At 32.8% G+C, this 18,710-nt stretch overlaps 1 protein-coding gene across 2 annotated transcripts in view; it reads right to left on the reverse strand.

Moving 5' to 3' along the window:
• LOC137813292 (rust resistance kinase Lr10-like) overlaps nucleotides 1-18,710 on the reverse strand; it is a 53,001-nt gene that overhangs the window by 27,341 nt on the left and 6,950 nt on the right. Inside the window, exon 3 of one of the 2 annotated variants that reach the window (XM_068615417.1) lies at nucleotides 13,598-14,899. The exons of the other annotated variant lie outside the window; for it this stretch is intronic. Within the exon in view, the coding sequence (XP_068471518.1) occupies nucleotides 13,803-14,899 (1,097 nt within the window). The 3' untranslated portion in view covers nucleotides 13,598-13,802. Of the gene's footprint in view, nucleotides 1-13,597; nucleotides 14,900-18,710 lie in introns of those variants that run through there. 2 annotated transcript variants of the gene reach the window in all.

Raw genomic sequence — 18,710 nt, forward strand, 5'->3', positions numbered from 1 at the left:
TCGTGTGTCTTATATAAACACTTGATATGCACGTATATAATTGACGCAGTCAAATGACAATATACTTTGAAATTAATAATTATTGATTTATTTTTATCAGTTGAACGTAGGTATACACTAACATTTAATTTAATGTGTTAAAATTTTCACATCCATTAAAAATTAGAATATTAAATGAATACAAAATATAATCCAAACTCTCTATCGAAGTTAAATGAATTTGAACAAATCATATAACTAATTCGACATCAGAATTCATATGTTCTTTTCATCAGACAACAACAACCCAAGTTGTGTGGCTTCTTCCTCATCATCAACTTATAATTTCTAACCTCTCTGGTACGCTTGTTATTACAAGGCTATTTTTTTTTTTTCAAATTCCATATATTATGTATTGTAAAACACATAAATTCTTTTAGGTGAAACTTATGTGTCAACTTTCAATCAATATTCACTGTCGGTCATTAATTCAAATTTTATTTACTAAATTAGAGTTTGAATTAGTCTTGAATTGTTGTCCTAGTTTACAGTCAGTATTACGTTAGTGGTTTTGAAAGTGTACAAGGCTATTAGTATTGTGTTAGTGTTTAGTTATTACTTATATTTTATAGTTTTTGGTAGTTGTAATTTTATTTTTATATATTGTCGAAGTAAATCAACAAAATGCATGCAGTATATTGTCTTCTATTATTTCTTTCAAACAGTTTCTACAATTGTTATCAAATCCAGATTGTCTGTTATCATGAAATCTACCTAATTATTGGTCCCTATCTTTGATTGAAAAAAATTACAATCGATGATGCGTGCAGATGAGAGTTTTGTTCGATTATCATGAGTTATGGGATGTCATTGAGAATGGAGTGTCTGCATTAGCTGCTAATGCAACTGAGACGCAATGAGTAGCGCATCGTGACCAGAAGAAGAAGGACAATAAGACTTTGTGTCTCATCTATCAAGGGATGAATGACGAAACCTTTGAGCAGATAAAAGGAGCAACAACTGCAAGTGAAGCTTAGACCATTTTGTTAACCAATTATAAAGGCGATGACAAGATCAAGAGGGTGTGCCTTCAAACTTTAAGACGCCAATATGAACTGCGGTAGATGGAAACCACAAAGACTGTTGATGTTTATATCAATAGAGTTCTTGCCTTAACGAATGAGATGAAGACCAATAGTGAAACACATTCGGAGCAGGCAAAGGTGGAGAAGATTTTGAGGTCTTTAACTCCCATATTTGAACATGTTGCCGCAATTGAAAAGGCCAATGCCCTTTTAACAATGACAGTAAGGTTATTGTCCGGTTCCCTACGAACGTATGAGTAGTGGATGAATGACAATAAGATTGAAAAACCAATTGAACAGGCTTTACAAGCACAATCCTCAATTCCAAGCCTCAATTGGTAACTCCTATCATAAGCACGGTAGTTCACAAGGTAGAGGACGTGGACGTGGTGGTAGCTATTCCAATAAAGGTTGTGGTGGCCAGAACCATGGAGGTGCTGAGCAAAACAACACTGGTTCCAATCACAATCTGAGTTCAAATAACTCTTGGCGCGAAGGACGTGGTCGCGGAGGACGTAGGGACATGTATAATAAATCAAATGTGTAATGTTATAACTACCATAAGCGCGACCATTATGCAAATGAATGTAGATCAAAAGGTGATAATCATGCTGTCAATTGTGCTAAAGAAGACTATAATCACGAACAAGATCAAGAGGATCATGCATTACTAATGGTAGCCATATCAAATGAAACTCCAAACAATCAGACGTGGTATTTAGATACAGGTTGCAAGAATCATATGTGTGGTCAGAAGGAGCTGTTTGCATATTTGGATGACTCATTTCGCACAAAAGTGAAATTCGGTGATGGCAGATTCGTTTCGGTGACTGGAAAAGGGCAGATTCTTATCACATTGAAGAATAGTGATCACAGGTATATCTATGATGTTTTCTATACCTGATATGAGAAGTAATCTATTGAGTATGAGACAGTTTGCCGAAAAGGGTTACGTGATGCACATAGTTGAAAATCAATTCTCAATTTTTTATAAAGAAGGTAGCTTGATTCTTAAATTTTTTTTATAAAAAAATCGCATGTTTCTAGTATATTTTAATATGGGTGATTTCAAGTGCTTGAATGCAATAATGAATAATGAATCGTGGTTATGACATTTACGTTTTGGCCACTTAAATTTTCAGAGTTTGGAAAAATCTCTCCAAATTGGTTTACCCCATATTCATTACTCTGATCAATTGTGTGAGGCTTGCATTTTTGGAAAGAATCACAGGATACCATTTGTTAAAGAGTCTTGGCGTGCGAAATTTCCTTTGCGCTTGATCATACAGATGTTTGTGGTTTGATGAACATATCATCAATTGAAGGTAATTCGTATTTTCTAACCTTTATTGATGATTTTTCAAGGAAAACCTTTGAAAAACAATGATGAGGTATTCCACTACTTTAAAATATTTAAAGCATTTGTTGAAAGACATAGTGGCAGACTAATTAAGATGGTGCGTAGTGATGGAGGGGTGAGTACAAGTCTAATGAGTTCAAAAGACATTGTGAAGAACTTGGGTTGCAGCATAACATAACATGTCCCAACACTCCTCAACACAACGGAGTAGCCGAGAGAAAGAATAGAACAATCATGGATATGGCGAGGAGCATGCTTAAAGCGAAAGGTATGCCAAATTATTTTTGGGCTGAAGCTATAACATGTGAGGTATATTTGATAAACATATCACCCATTTGGAGTGTTCCTAACACAACTCCGATTGAGGCATGGAGCGGATTCAAACCCAATGTGCAACACTTGAAGGTATTTGGGTCAATTACTTATGCTCATGTCCCCAAGGCAACAAGATCGAAGTTGGATGATAAGGCAATGTAGATCACTTTCATTGGATATAAGCATGGGGGATACAAACTGTACAATCCAATGACAAAGAATGTGATTGTTAGCCGTGATATTACATTTGCCGAAGATGAGGAATGGCAATGGAATGCAGCAGTTGAAATGGATTCGAAAAAACGATATATTTACATTTTGAACGATGATGTGAAAGATGGAGTAACTCTTGAAGCACCTGTCGTTCAACCTGAAGTTGTAATTCAACTTGAAGTTGCAGCTCCAATTGCAACTACGATGGAGCGACGAAGAAGGCAACAACGACAACCTGTACTCCTTCAAGATTACGAAGTAAATCTTGATGATGAAGTTGATGACAATGGAGAATTGATTCACTTTGCTTTACTTGCAGATTTAGAACCCGTGAGACTCGCAAATGCCATTCAATACCCCAAATGGCAAGAGGCTATGAATGAAAAATTGATGGCGATTGAGAAAACAATACATGACAACTCACTGATCTTCCGAAAGGACACAAAGCAATTGATGTGAAGTGGGTGTACAAGATTAAAGTGAAAGCAAATGGTGAGATTGACAGATACAAGGCAAGGTTGGTAGCAAAAGGATTTGAGCAAAGAGAAGGCTATGATTACGAAGAAATATCTTCTCCTATAGCTCGAATGGAAATAGTGAGATTAATCATTGCTTTGGTTGCACAAAGGCAATGGAAAATTCACCAAATGGATGTCAAGTATGCGTTTCTAAACGACCTACTTGATGAAGAGGTTTATGTAAAGCAGTCGTCGGGTTTCATACAATCCGGCAAAGAGGAGAAGTTGTACAGACTAACTAAGGCTTTATATGGTCTTAAACAGACACCAAGAGCTTAGAACAAAAGGATTGATTCATTTTTCTTCATGCCACTGGATTAAAAAAATGTGCATCAGATCATGGTCTTTATGTAAAGACTAATGATTATGGAGATTTGCTAATTTTATATCTCTATATTGATGATGTGATTTTTACAGTAAGTAATCTCAAAATGATTGGTGACTTCAAGCATATCATGATGAAGGAATTTGAGATGTCTGATCTCGGTCTTATGTCCTACTTTTTGGACATTGAAGTCATCCAAGGAGACGATAAAATCTTTATTCATCAGAGAAAATTTGCTGCTGAGTTTTTAAAGAAGTTTAAGATGGAGGATTCAAACTCAGTTAAGACTCCAATTGAAACTGGAATTCAGCTTACGAAGGAAGGTGACTCACTTGTACTAGACTCGACTTATGTTATGCTGTGGGATTGGTTCGTCGGTACATGGAGTCACCTCGACGGGTTCATTTACAAGTTGTAAATAGAATTATGCGCTACATCAAAGGTACTACAACTCTTGGTCTATTTTACTTTTCATCTAAGAAGATTGAGATTGTCGAATACTCAGAAAATGATTGGGGTAGAGATTGAGACGAGAGGAAGAGCACGAGTGGTCATTGTTTTATGCTCGGAAAAACTGTTTGTTTGTGGTCATCAAAAAAACAGTCAATTATTGCATTATCCACTTGTGAAGCTGAGCATGTAACAGCAGCAACAAGTGCTTGTAAATCAATTTGGCTCAACAATATTATGACTCAAATTGGTATTAATCTCGATGTTCCAATCAATATTTATTTTAACAATGTCTCTGCAATTAATCTAGCAAAAAATCCGGTTTTTCATCAAAGAAGTAAACACATTGATTTTCGATATCACTTCCTGCGAGACCAAGTTAGGAAGAACAAATTAGAATACTGCAGATCAGAAGATCAGATAATAGATATTCTAACTATGCCATTGAAGATCGATGCTTTCATCAAGTCAAGAGATCTGTTGGGCATGAAGGTTGTTGGTCATTAATTCAAATTTTATTTTTACTAAATTAGAGTTTAAATTAGTCTTGAATTGTTGTCCTAGTTTACCGTTAGTATTGCGTTAGTGATCTAGTGGTTTTGAAAGTGTAGTCCTAGTTTATAAGGTTGTTAGTATTGTGTTAGTGTTTAATTATTGCTCCTATTTTGTAGCTTCTGATAGTTGTAAATTTTTTTTTTATATATTGTAAAAGTAAATCAACAAAATGTATGAGTTCAGTACTATATTGCCTTCTATTATTTCTTTCCAATAGTTTCTATACTTTCTACCAAATAATCTGTGATAAATTCCCTTTTGTACAAAAAGGAAAACAATTTGATGTAAATAGTCGAAAATTGATCAAAGATGGTTCTATTCTTGAAAACCTAAATTTATAAGAAAATTGACATATTAAAAAGAAAATTCAGTGTAGATTAGAATTTATGTTATTATTTTAAAGTGTCAATAAAAATATTGTTGTATCGATGAGCCTATCATCTGCTTAAGACTAAGGTTGTGTACTCATAGGTCAAGGTTCAACCCTTGCCATCAGAAATATTATCTAAACTGAAAGAGTTATTAGGGTTATTTGGTTTCAACGAGTGATTTACGAGAAGAAAGAAACTTTCACAAATCAAATAATAAAAAATTAATAAATTTTTTAGAAAAAAGATTAAACCTTATTTTTTCACAAATATGCAAAATTTTGTGGAAAATCATGGTTAAAATATATATTATATTAAATATATATTTTATAATTATTATATTAAATATACATTATTATTTCCTTTATATTCATATTCATATTTATATTTATATTATAATAAAATAAGTATAATTAACTATGTAATATAATATAAATAATAATAATTATTAAAATATTAATAAATATATATAAAATGATAATTAAAATAAAATACTAATAATAAATTTATGAAATAACAACTATAATAAAATAATTAAAAAAGTTATAAATAATAAATAATAATTATAAAAATAAATAATAGTAATAATAGTAAAATTAAAATTATTAATTAATTATAAAATTATTATCTTTTATTTAGTTAAAATTAATTTATATTAATATAATTAAATTCATTATTATCTATAAATCTATAAATATATATATATATATATATTATTTTATAACTTTTAAAAATTTATTATATCTATGAAATCACTCACAAAATTTTATAAATTTTTTCTTAACTTTTCACTTTTATTTTACTTAATCCAAACAATCTGACTTTATCTTTAAATTCACTTTTTCAAATCTACAGGGGAGTTCTCTGAAGAAGAAATTAGGACTGCGGTTTGGAATTGTGAAAGTTCTAAGAGCCATGACCCTGATGGATTTAATTTTGGTTTCATAAAGTTTTGTTGGGAAATTTTAAGGATGGATGTGATGTCAGCGGTGAAGGATTTTGCGACAAAGAGCCATTGGCCTAGAGGTTCAAATGCTTCCTTCCTTTGTCTTGTTCCAAAAGTTGAAAATCCTTTGCAGCTTGGTGAGTTTAGGCATATTTCTTTGATAGGATGTTTGTATAAAATTATCTCAAAAGCGTTGTCTCTACGTTTGAAAAAGGTGATTAGCAAAGTGATTGATGTTAGACAGTCTGCTTTTCTTGAAGGTAGGGGTTTGTTGGACAGTGTGCTGGTAGCGAATGAGGTGCTGGAAGAATATAAAAGGAAAAAGAAGAGTTGTGTGTTCTTCAAAGTTGACTATGAAAAAGCATATGACTCGGTTAGCTGGGAGTTCCTATATTATATGTTGGAAAGATTGGGTTTTTGTGCTCAATGGATTCGATGGATAAAGTGTTGTTTAGAATCTGCTTCAGTCTCTGTATTAGTGAATGGCAGTCCAACTGGGGAATTTACTCCTCGGAGGGGACTTCGTCAAGGTGACCCGCTTGCTCCGTTCCTCTTCCTTATAGTTGCAGAAGGGTTGGCTGGGGTGTCTAGGATGGCTGAAGAGAAGAATTTGATTGATAGTCTGGAGGTTGGAAGAGATAAGGTGAAGGTTAGTATGTTACAATATGCTGACGATACATTATTCTTTTGCGAAGCGAATACCAAAAGTGTTTTTAATATTAAGGCTATCTTGCTTTGCTTTGAGCTCGCTTCTGGGCTTAAGGTGAATTTTTTAAAAAGCAGTATTGGCGGGATGGGGTTGGATCAATGTTCGCTTCAGCGTTTTGCAGCTACTCTTAACTGTAAGGTGATGGTAACTCCTTTTGTCTATTTAGGGTTACCGGTAGGAGGTTGCCATAAGCGCAGTGTTTTTTGGAACGGGGTGTTAGAGAGAGTTCAGGGCAAGCTGTCGAGGTGGAAAGGCAGGTGTTTGTCGATGGCTGGGAGGATCTGTTTGATTAATTCAGTCCTCTCCTCAGTTCTGTTATTCTTTATGTCCCTATTCAAACTGCCATCTGGGGTGGCTGACAAGTTAGTTCGGATCCAAAGAAATTTCCTTTGGGGGTGGGGTTCTGACAGAAGGAAGATTGCTTGGGCCTCTTGGAATAAGGTTTGTGAGCCTCGGGACTACGGGGGTCTTGGAATCATTGACTTAAAGACTTTTAACCTGGCCCTGCTAGGCAAGTGGATTTGGAGGTGGGGGTCGGCCAAGGGAGGTTTGTGGAAAGAGATTCTTGACTCTAAATATGGTGGATGGAGGAATTTGAGAGCGGAAGGTAAACCCTGCAGGGGTTCTCTTTGGTGGAGAGACTTGAAGGAGGTTTGGGCCTTGGTGGGCTGGGGCAGAAGTTTTGAAGATGGGGTTGAGTGGAAAGTTGGTGATGGAGGAAATATTTCATTATGGGAGGACAGCTGGTTGAATTGTGGTGCTCTGAAGGGAATGTTTCCGAGATTATATTCGCTTAGCATGGCTAAAGCTGCTAAGGTGGCCGAGTTCGGGAACTGGTTTAATGGTGTTTGGATTTGGCATTTGTGCTGGCGTAGATCCCTCTTTGACTGGGAGAAGTTGTTGGAGGAGCAGTTGAGTCAGTTGCAGCAAGGGGTGAAGATGGATGTGGGAGGGGTGGATAGCTGGGTCTGGAAGGCTGAGGGGTCTCAAAGTTTTAATGTTAACTCAGCTTATAGCAAGGTAAGGAGGGTTAGTGATGGGGAGTCCTCTCCGACCTACTGTAGGTTGTGGAGGTGTAAAGCCTTGCCTTCTGCTGTATTCTTGGCCTGGAGAGTTTTGGAAAATAGGATTGCAACTAGGGTTAATTTGGTAAGGCGCGGGATGGTGGTTGAAAATCCTGTATGTTGCTTGTGTGGGAAGGTCGATGAGTCGTCGAGTCACTTGTTCGCCGTTTGTGACTTTGCTTGGAGGGTCTGGTGCCTTTACTTTGAGTGGCTTGGAGTGTCGTTCGTAATCCATTCGGATCCAATGCAAAATTTTATTCAATTCAGGTTGAGTCAGGCATCTGTTTCGGTTAATGATGTTTGGGGGGCAATTTGGGTTGGAATTGTGAGTGAAATCTGGAAGCATAGGAACTCGGTCGTCTTTAATGGAGGAGTGGCAGATGCGTTAGAAGTTTTTCCCTCAACACAAGTAAAGGTGTGGTCTTGGATTGCTGCAAAGTCCTGCGAAGTTTATTTTTCCTATCCCTGTTGGGTTCTGGATCCTTTGGCCTGTATACGGCTGATTCGGTAAAGCTAGTTAGCGCTTGGTTTGGTTGGTCTTTTGACCGACGGTTTTGGGTGTCGAGTTAGGAGTTAAATTGTATGTGTGTTTGTAAAAGGGTTGAACCACCCCTGAAGTGGTTCTCATTTATTGATTTTTTATTGCTGATAAAAAAAAAAAAAAACTAATCCAAACAAAGGATTATAGTTGAATCGATCTTGAAAAACAAACTTAGAAATTAAAGGTATTCGAAAAAGTTAGATTTTTGTTATGACCAATAAGAAAATAAAAGATCTCATTGACCAAATCAAACCAATAAAGGAAGCATTTTCAAAACTTTTCTTACTTACAAAAAAGCTTTTAAAAATTATTTTATTTTATATTTTTTTTCTTCTTTTCCATTCATTTTTGACAAAACCAAAAAAAAATTTCCAGAACACCATCCCATAATTTGATCACCATATAATTTATTTTGGATGAGCATTCGCTAAATTCAAAAATTGAAAGTCGAAATTATATTTTTGAGAAACCAAATTTTGATGACATATGGAATGACCTTCTTCCACCCTTGGTCATTATCGAAAAAAATATCTCCAAAATTCGGAGAAATTTTCTTTTGAAAATAAACCAAAATCTCACCATGATCATAAATCAGTGCGCTACTTGGAGAAAAAAAGTCCGGTTGAGTCACTGCACACCAATTCCCACGCTCAAGCTTTTCCACTAAAATTGTTTGAGAAATTGAACCACTAAATCAAATAGCCAAATCACGTAATCACCAAATTTTCTACTAATTCACTAAATTGGTTAATAACACAAGCAAATACTGTATTGGTTTTCAACCAATTTGAACAATCAACACACCATATTTTTTCACCAAACCTGTACAGTAAAACAACAACACAAACATATTTTGTTTCCTGCTCCAAAATTTGAATCATAAAATGCAGTGAATCATCACACAAAATAATTTTTTACAAAAACATTATCTGCAGCTTAAACCAATACACAAATTGCTTCAAAAACTCCACCACAAAATCAACGCGACTTTTTACAAATCACTAATTCAGGAACATAATAACTAAACTTCTCTATTTTTCGAAAATTTCACAGGATTGAACAATTCCTATTGGAATTCGCACTCAAATGGAACTCTAGTGTAGAATTAACGCACCTCTTACTCAGCTGTCAACGTCACTGGAATTTCACCGTTTCCAACTTCAATTTGCTTGAGTAATTTTTCGTTCGCACAATACAAATTGCTTCAAATTCAGTTTACAAGATTGGATCAGAACCACCGAAAGTAAATCACCATTCCAATAATATTCTCCGTTCACTGATTTTAGGTCACCTTAAACTGCTATTTCCGTTCACCGATTCCGTTTGTCGGAATCCGCAAGAGTTCTATTCACAAATCGCAAATAAAGAATTGCACCGATGCGCGCCAATGAATTCATTTTTGTTTCTGCCTTTTCAATATCGTGCCAAGAACTCCAGCAAAATTGATGAACACAATGGGAAAACGTAAACCGAAAAGTAATCAACACCATTGTAGGGCAGTGGTCTCGAACTTGAGAAGAAGAATGTCACCCATAAATTTATATGATGTCAACTTCAAAGCAATTGACCCAATGTAGGATGATCTTATGATTATCACGTTAGAAGTAGAGAACTTTACACTCATGAAAATCCTGGTGTATCAGGGAAGCTCACTACACATTTTCTACTGGAAAACCTTTAAAAAGTTGCAAATCCCAGATGTTGACATCCAAAGCTTATGGTGATGAGATAGTGTGATTATTGGGAGCGAGTATAAATATGAAAGGTTACATTGACTTGTTTTCTAATTTGGGAGAAAGAAGTTTGAAAAGTCAGACTATCAAGATCTAATACTTGATAATCGATACAAATACCTCATACAACATTCTCCTGAGAAGATTATCCTTAAATAACCTAGAAGCTATAGTGTCAACATCAAACTTGACAATGAGGTTCCGTTATGCATCCAGAGACATCATCACGATCCATGTCAACTAAAAAACCGCGAGAGAATGCTATGTTATCATCTTGAGGATCACACCCTTATATCCTAGTTGAGATTGCCAAACGACAAATGATTGACCTCAATCCATAATAAATGATGATGTAAAGGTCAAGCTTGACAAAGACACAATCACCATCTGATTAAGGCACAAAGGGCAAGAAACAAGGATAAAGACCAACCTCGTAGAATCTGAGGCCAAGATGATATATTGGGTCCCCTTTCAAAATGTTAACCTATTCACATGGACAGTCGAAAACATGTCAGGGGTAGACCCTAAGGTGATCTTGCACAAGTTATTCGTGTATAAGGAAGCTCACACAAGGTTGCAAAAGAAGACAAAATTAGGGGATTAGAAGCGGAAAGTTGCCAAAGAGGAGATTGATAAGCTTATCAATGTTAGATTTATCTAGGAAGCACGATACACAACATGGTTAGAAAACATAATTATGGTAAAAAAAGTTAGTGAAAAATTAAGAATTTATACATACTATATGGACATCAATAAGACATATCCTAAAGATGTTTGTCCCTTACAAAGTATGAACTGCAAGATAAAAGGTCCTCAATTTTCTAAATGCCTACTCACAATATAACCAAATATGAATACACTCAAAAGATGGGAAGAAGACGATTTCTATGACCAACAACACTAACTGTTTTTCTACAAGTTTGATTCAACTTTCTATGAACAAACGACAACAATTTCTCAAAAAAAACTTATGCACCCGAAATGGATGTTCTTGCAACTCTAACATCTAATGCAAAACTAATAGTAATGTTGTAACACACAACTATTGAAACAAAGACTTATTCCTAAACATGTTTATGATATTAGTCGCAAAGATATCTACAACACTACACTAGTTAATAAAAAAAATAAAATAAAATATATATATATATATATATTTATTTATCTACGAAAGAAAAACTCAATTTATCTACGGAAGAAATCTGTAAGTAACAGTCAAAATTCGTAGGTAAATAAGCATTACCTACGGAAAAAAAATCTGTATGTAATGTGGGCGTAGATAATTCAACATCTTTTATTATTAAAATTTCAATTATTATTTGATTTTTTAATTTTTTTTTAATTATTATTTACATATATTATTTAATGCCTATTTTTATGATTATTATTAACAATTATTATATATGTTTTGACAATTATTATTAAAAGTTATAAGTAAACTATAACAGGTGAGACTCGAAACCAAGTCCCTTGAAAAATAACGAAAAAAACTTTAATTATTACACCAAACAAGTTTTGTTGTCATGTTATCATTATTATTAATATTATAATATTAATAATATATATACTTATTAGTTATGATTATTATTATTTATGAATATTAGTTATGATTTTATAATTATGCATATGATAATAATATTTTTAATATTATATATATAATTATTATGATAATAGTTGGTAGGTAATAGAGATCCGTGAGTAATAGTTGGTAGGTAATAAATATTCGTGGGTAAAGTTCGTAGGTAATAAGATCTGTGGGTAATAATAGTTGGTAGGTAATGCTAAATTTACTTACGGATTCAGATTTGTAGATAATGTTGAATTTACATACGAATTAAAATCTGTAGATAATATGATTTTTTTTGTAATGACACCAATTGTTATTTATTCAAGCTTTATTAGTGTAGGTTTAAAGAGTTATTTACAACCGGATGAAAAGACTTATTTTGAATGTGGCGAGGAATTGGATTCAAGGAGGGATCATAACAAGACAATCAACATGTTGGGAGAAAGTTTCAATTAAAATGCAAGAAGAATTACCAATTTGTCATGGATGTAGCCTCGGACAAACAATATTTAATGGTACGGTATTTTATAAATGAATAATATTTAATGTTCTATTAATTTATTAATTTATGTTGATAAAGTCAATAATATACATTACCATATACTTGAATATTTTAATTATATTCAAGTGTTATTAATAAACATATTATGAATTGAATAGGAAAAATATTTCAATTCAGTAACCAATTGGAGTGCATTTATGCATACTTTTCGATTCATGTTTAGCCTATAGTGAATATGTGAATTTGAGAGGCTAGTTCATAGATTCAACTTTTGTAGATGTATGACTAATTTCTTAACCTAAAAGTTGTTAATTATCTAAATCTTATTCCACTTTATGTATACTTGTAACTAACAATTTTATGAGATTTTTTATTAACAATAAAAAATATTTAAATTAAATAAATTATTTAGTGATGCAATCCATATACAAAACTTCACTTATAAAATTGTCTTTGTAAAATACCTATTCAAACAAAATGCATATGGCTCTCACATAAGAACCCAAAATAAAACTTAGGACAACCCACAACCATTATTGGAGCCTTGCCTATATGCTACATATTCAACATACCACAGTGGTAAGCAACAGTAGAAAAAATAAGACTATAAGGTCTTAGTCCTAAGCATAAATGTGGCTCTGTATATAGATTTTACATAAGATTTCAAATAGATTTACAAGTTTTAATTTATTAAAATATATAAATCATTTGAATCAAATTAAAGTTGACTAAATCTATAATAATAATTTACGTCGATCTAAATTTTGAAAACTAAATTCATGTTTACAAAATACTTAATATTAGAAAAATATAAATCATGATGCCTTAAAAGCATTTTTTTTTGTATTTAATCAATTGTCTAAACCAATATTAATCAAATAAATTATCAACTATTAATGAAATATTTAGAACAGATAAATAATAATTTTGTAAACATATTTAATTAAATCAAATCAATATAACATGTTTAAAATATAAATTGTTTGAATGTACATGACAATGTTTGTAATTATTATATATATTTTTTACAAATACACAGAAATGTGACGACTCATATTGATTTTTTTAAAACTAAAAATTAATAACAAATATATTAAGAATTACAATATAAAAAATTTAAGTTAAATCCATTTACTACAAGACGATATTGTTATGGCACTAAAGGATATAAAGGACTTTGCATGGATACCTAGATGGAAACCACCAATTGGGAAAATGAAAATAAACGTAGATGGAAGCTATGATTTATCACTCAGTACATATTGTCACAGGGAAGTCTAGATATAGGGATCAAAATTCTATGTAGGTCTTTGGCTTTTCTTCTTGTAATACATCCAAAGCGGAAATTTTGGTCATTTTGCATGTAATTCATATGTAACAACTATTTTAGAATATAATAACATGTCCTTGTATTACATAGTTCACTACAAAATACAAAATAAATAATATAAACAAGTAAAATATCATGGACAACCAAATGTTTAGAATAAGAAGATGGATACAAATAAGCAATGTTATGTATTGGAGAGTAGTATATACTTTACCAGTAAATAATTTCAACATTGAATATATCTAGCTAGAGTTGATTGTTTGATCCTGTGTCACTGTTTCATCTGGAAATAGAATAGGTTTTGGAGGTATTTCCAAGTCTTCAATATCTCCTTCAAGCATTTCCACTACTCTATTCATTGAGGGTCGATCATTTGGTTTTAGTTGTATACACCATAGTGCAACTATGATCATCTTCTTTGCTATTTTATTTTCTTCTTCTGTCACATCTTCAATATCTGCATCTTTCTCTTCCCTAATATGATCATAGATCCAAAGGGGAAAGTAAAGTTGACTTGAGTGATCTGCATGAGGATTTAGATTCTTTCTCTTACTTGTCATCTCCATCAACAACATTCCGAAGCTATAAACATCAGCCTTATGGGATATTCCTCCAATATTTTTATAAAACAATTCAGGAGCCATATATCCAATGGTTCCTCTTGCTACAGTCATTGTGACAATGCTATTATCTATTGGATATAACTTTGCCAATCCAAAGTCAGAAACCTTAGGGATGAAGTTTTCATCTAGTAAGATGTTATGAGGTTTAATGTCAAAATGCAAAATCTGCATCTCACACCCATGGTGGAGATAAGCAATCCCACGAGCCACTCCGATTGATATATTATATATCTTTTCATAGCTTAAATGTATATTTCTCTCTTTTGAGAAAATAAATTTATCAAGAGATCCATTGGGCATGAATTCATAAACAAGAGCACGTTTTGAGCCACTAACACAAAATCCAATTAATTGTACCACATTTTGATGATGTATTCTTCCAATGGTTGCAACTTCACTGATAAAATCTTGTCCATTTCCTTTGGATTCGTTCAATATTTTGATGGCCACAGAAGGTCCACTGCGCAACTTTGCCTTAAAAACAGAGCCAAATCCTCCTTCACCTAACTTCTCTTTGAAACCTGCAACCATCTTCTTGATTTCCTTGAATGAATATCTAATAGGTGCAAAGCTATTTTGTTCAAGGTAATTTTCAATATTTTCATACATTGACATATGTCTTTTTCTCCATTTACATATAAAAATAACAATTAAGAATGGCAATCCAAACAAAACTTTGTAAGCCCATACCATAAGAATAATTTGTTGGAGATATCCTGCAAGAAATTTTTACTTGGGTGATTACACATGGTATTGTAAAATGAAATAAATTATTTGTTAAAGTATTTTTTGTTCACAAAATCCAAACTTTACACATCTATAGTAACATTACACAAAAGAGTAAATTTAATGTCTATCACAAACAACTATCAATAAATTTCATTTTCGACATTGGTATCTATAAAATTGTATGTAACATTAATATTTCCTAAGACCTAATTCATATGGTTGTAAAATAATACAAATATTTTTTTAAAAAAAATTTCTTTAGTTTCTATAAACTTTTTAAATTCAATTTGTGTTCCTCTAACATATTTAACATATTAAAAATTATAATTATTTATCTTTAAGGTAATTAACATTTAATATCGATCATAAACCTTTATTTATATCACTTTGAGGATTAAAATTTTAAATTTTTAAATTAGATGAAGAAAATATGAGAAACTTTTGGACAAATTAAAATTGAATTTTTAAAATGTGGAGAATGTAACTAAAACATAGGTAAATTAAGATGATAAAATATCAATTAGAATCATGTTCATCTCACTAACCAGACAAAAAAGACTTTGCATTTGAACCTTTTATAAAGGTTGTGTTCGATTAGTATAAATCACAATGTAATATACTTACATATTATAATGTGGTCTTAAGTTGATGTTTGTAATACACATCCCTCGTGCCGAGGACACCGTGTGTTCATATCAAAGACATTGAGCATGAGAATCGAGGGAAGCGTAATAACGGATAACACGATAGGCTCAAATCTCGACTAGAATAAACTCTTAGTGACTTTGATGTCATATAAGGATAATGAGTTTAAGTTTAACTCCACCTCACAAAGTTGGTTTAATAAGGTGAGGTTTACCACCACTTATATACGATAATTTGGTCTTATCTTTATTCGATGTGAGATCTTCAACAATGTGGTTAAAATTTATTATCAAATGTCCAAAACAATGCTTAAAACATAATCATCGTTGAAAATAGCAAATGATGATGGTTACAACGTATAATTATCATCACGTGTCTTTTAATATATAGAAATCATGCCAACACAAATAGTGTCATTTTGTAACTTTTAATGTTTTCTTCTTCTCCATTGTATTGCTCCCACCATCGCCACTCCTTTGCATTTGACCTAGTAAGAAAATTTTATTTTTATGTCTTTTACAATTAGATATTTGCTTTCGCTAAGTTTTTCTCATGTACGAATGATGGAGAAAGAGGATGTCTAGAGCTAGGGAACAAAAAGGAAAGCAAGACCTCTTCTTCACACATTTTTTTTAAACTCTAACGAGTATGATATGTGGAAAATCTTCCAAAGTTGGGGAAGAGTTACTGGAATGTTCATAACTAGGAAACTAAATGGGAGAGGACAAAGATATTACTTGGTGAGATTTGTAGAGGTTGTCAATGAAGTAGAAATATAAAAAAAGTAGACGCAATTTGGATAACAAGCATGAAAAATCACGTTGGTTGACCAAAATACAATAGGTTTGAAAAAAACAACAACCAGAACAAGAATGAAGGGATAAACATAGAGCAAAGAATCGAAAGAACAAAAAAATGGGTGAAAAGGAAAAATACTTTACTTATGCACAAGCGGTAAAACGTGACACTAAGAAGGAAGGTAGAAAAGATGCAATGGAAGGAATATCGTTACAAGTGTAATAGAAGGAGAAAATGTGGATAAAGAGAAGTTTTGAAGTTAGACTACATGATGCAAGTAAGATGAATATGTTAAATGAAAACTTTATCCTAGGTGAGCTAGGATTCATCATAATAAGATATTTAAGGGATAATCAAGTGAATCTCTCACCTGATAATGAAATGAATATATATAAACAATTGAAGAACACAATGAATGATTTTCAAGCACGTTTGAGTCTTCTTGGTCATCTCAAGAAACATCGAGAAATAAGATCATATAGGTGCGGTTTAGAGGCTTACCACTATCCTTATGGGGCATCAAATGCTTCAAAAGGATTGTGGTTATCATTGGAATGCTGATCACAATAAAAGAATGTTGTTGAGTCTTGAGAAGTGTTAAAGTATGTGAGATTGTAGGTATGTTTAGCAATTAGGAGTTTCACTATGATGTATTGGAAAATCAAAGTCAACGGTTCAATTATCAAGTGTCGTGGGAAGATGATCTCACTACAACAACAACCAAGAAGGAACACAAATTAAAATATTGGGGGAACAAACCATCGTTAGCAACAATAGATGGGATTAAAACAGATTCATTTGAGTCAAAATGTTGGGAAATTAATTATCTTGATATAGGATATACACAGGGTAATGGGGAACAAACCACAATGGATGTATCAAACATTAAAAGGCCGACCACCAAAGAGAGCGACGCGAAGATGAAAGGGCCGTTGGTGGGTAATTACCAAGGGGAGATCAAATTTTATATCGTCCTTACTTTCCTTTTTTTGTGTTGCATGTGACATTTTGACTTCCCTGACTTCTACATACCATTTCTCTCATTATGATTAATATTATCAAGTACTTCCTCCTATGAGTTCACCATTTTTTCCTTCATGGATTTATTCTCCTGCTTTATTTCGAAACTTACTTGCCCAATAAGGTTCTCAAGAAATAATTTTTGTTAGATTTCCTTTCCCAAATGCCACACTTGTACATTGAAACCCCTAATGATGAAATTTCTTCTTCCACTTATACTTGATAAACAATATCATTGATTTTCGTCTATTTATTAATTTTTTCCTCAGCGTGGGTTTATCTATAGTTATCAAGGTGTCAATGGTTGTCATTACCTTTTTTTAAATATTCTTGTCTCTACAAAGATAATAGTATGTGTTGAACATGGACTTTGATGTCTCCAAATCCATGAAGATTGGTTGAAGGCTTTGCTGCTGCTTGTGTGTGTGGGTTTTGGGTAGTTTGAATTTGTAATCCACTCATAGAATTGATCAAAAGTTGTTTGATTTTAATGCATTTGAAAAAGATGTGTTTTCAAAGAGAAGTGGAAAAATAACTAGTTGTTTTATCGTTTTAATCGGTTGTTTTACACTTAGAGTTTTTTGAAAGGATTTGAAACTGTTTGACTTTACTGTCAAACCAATTCAACCGGTTGTTTCGAAAATTCAACCGATTGATCTTTGAAAATCCTTAACAAAATTATGTTAAGTTGATTTAATCTGATTTAAATGATTTTAACTGATTTTGGATCTTTCATTAATTGCTTTTAACAACTATTTGGAGTATAAATAAGTGGTTATACACTCCTGGTTGTTAAGATTTCAAATTAACAGTTTCAAATCAGTTTTCCAAGATTGCTTCAAGCTTTGGATACTTTCTAAGAGTGGAATAGGATTGTTCTGTAATTAAGATTGTTTTGATCTTTGATCATTATCAGGTGTATTCCATTCTCTTTCATTTGACTTGTATTTCTGTAAAGTACTGTGTTGCATAGAGTTAGAGGGTGTTCTGATCTGTGGTGTGTTGTAATTGTCAAAGGAAGTGTGTGTTCTTGAGGGGTTCAAGATCACTTCTTTGGTGTGTGTGGTTTGTAATATGTGGTTGATTACATATGGAATACTCAGTGGTTTCTGGGGACTGGATGTAGCTCTTAGCTTTTAGTTTTAAGTATTTTTATAAATTGCTAATAAAACCAACTGGTTGAATCGCATAAACAACCGGTTGATTTTCTGGAAATCAACTAAAACAGTTTTGTAACTTGTGCATTTTCCTTCATTTGACTTTGATTCTTCATTGGCTTTGTCCATACCTTCAAAGTCTGCGGAAAAACATTTAAAAACATTTCACCCCCTCCAG

This window comes from Phaseolus vulgaris, chromosome 1 (genome assembly GCF_000499845.2).
Source record: "Phaseolus vulgaris cultivar G19833 chromosome 1, P. vulgaris v2.0, whole genome shotgun sequence".
In the NCBI taxonomy this organism is placed as follows: domain Eukaryota; kingdom Viridiplantae; phylum Streptophyta; class Magnoliopsida; order Fabales; family Fabaceae; genus Phaseolus; species Phaseolus vulgaris.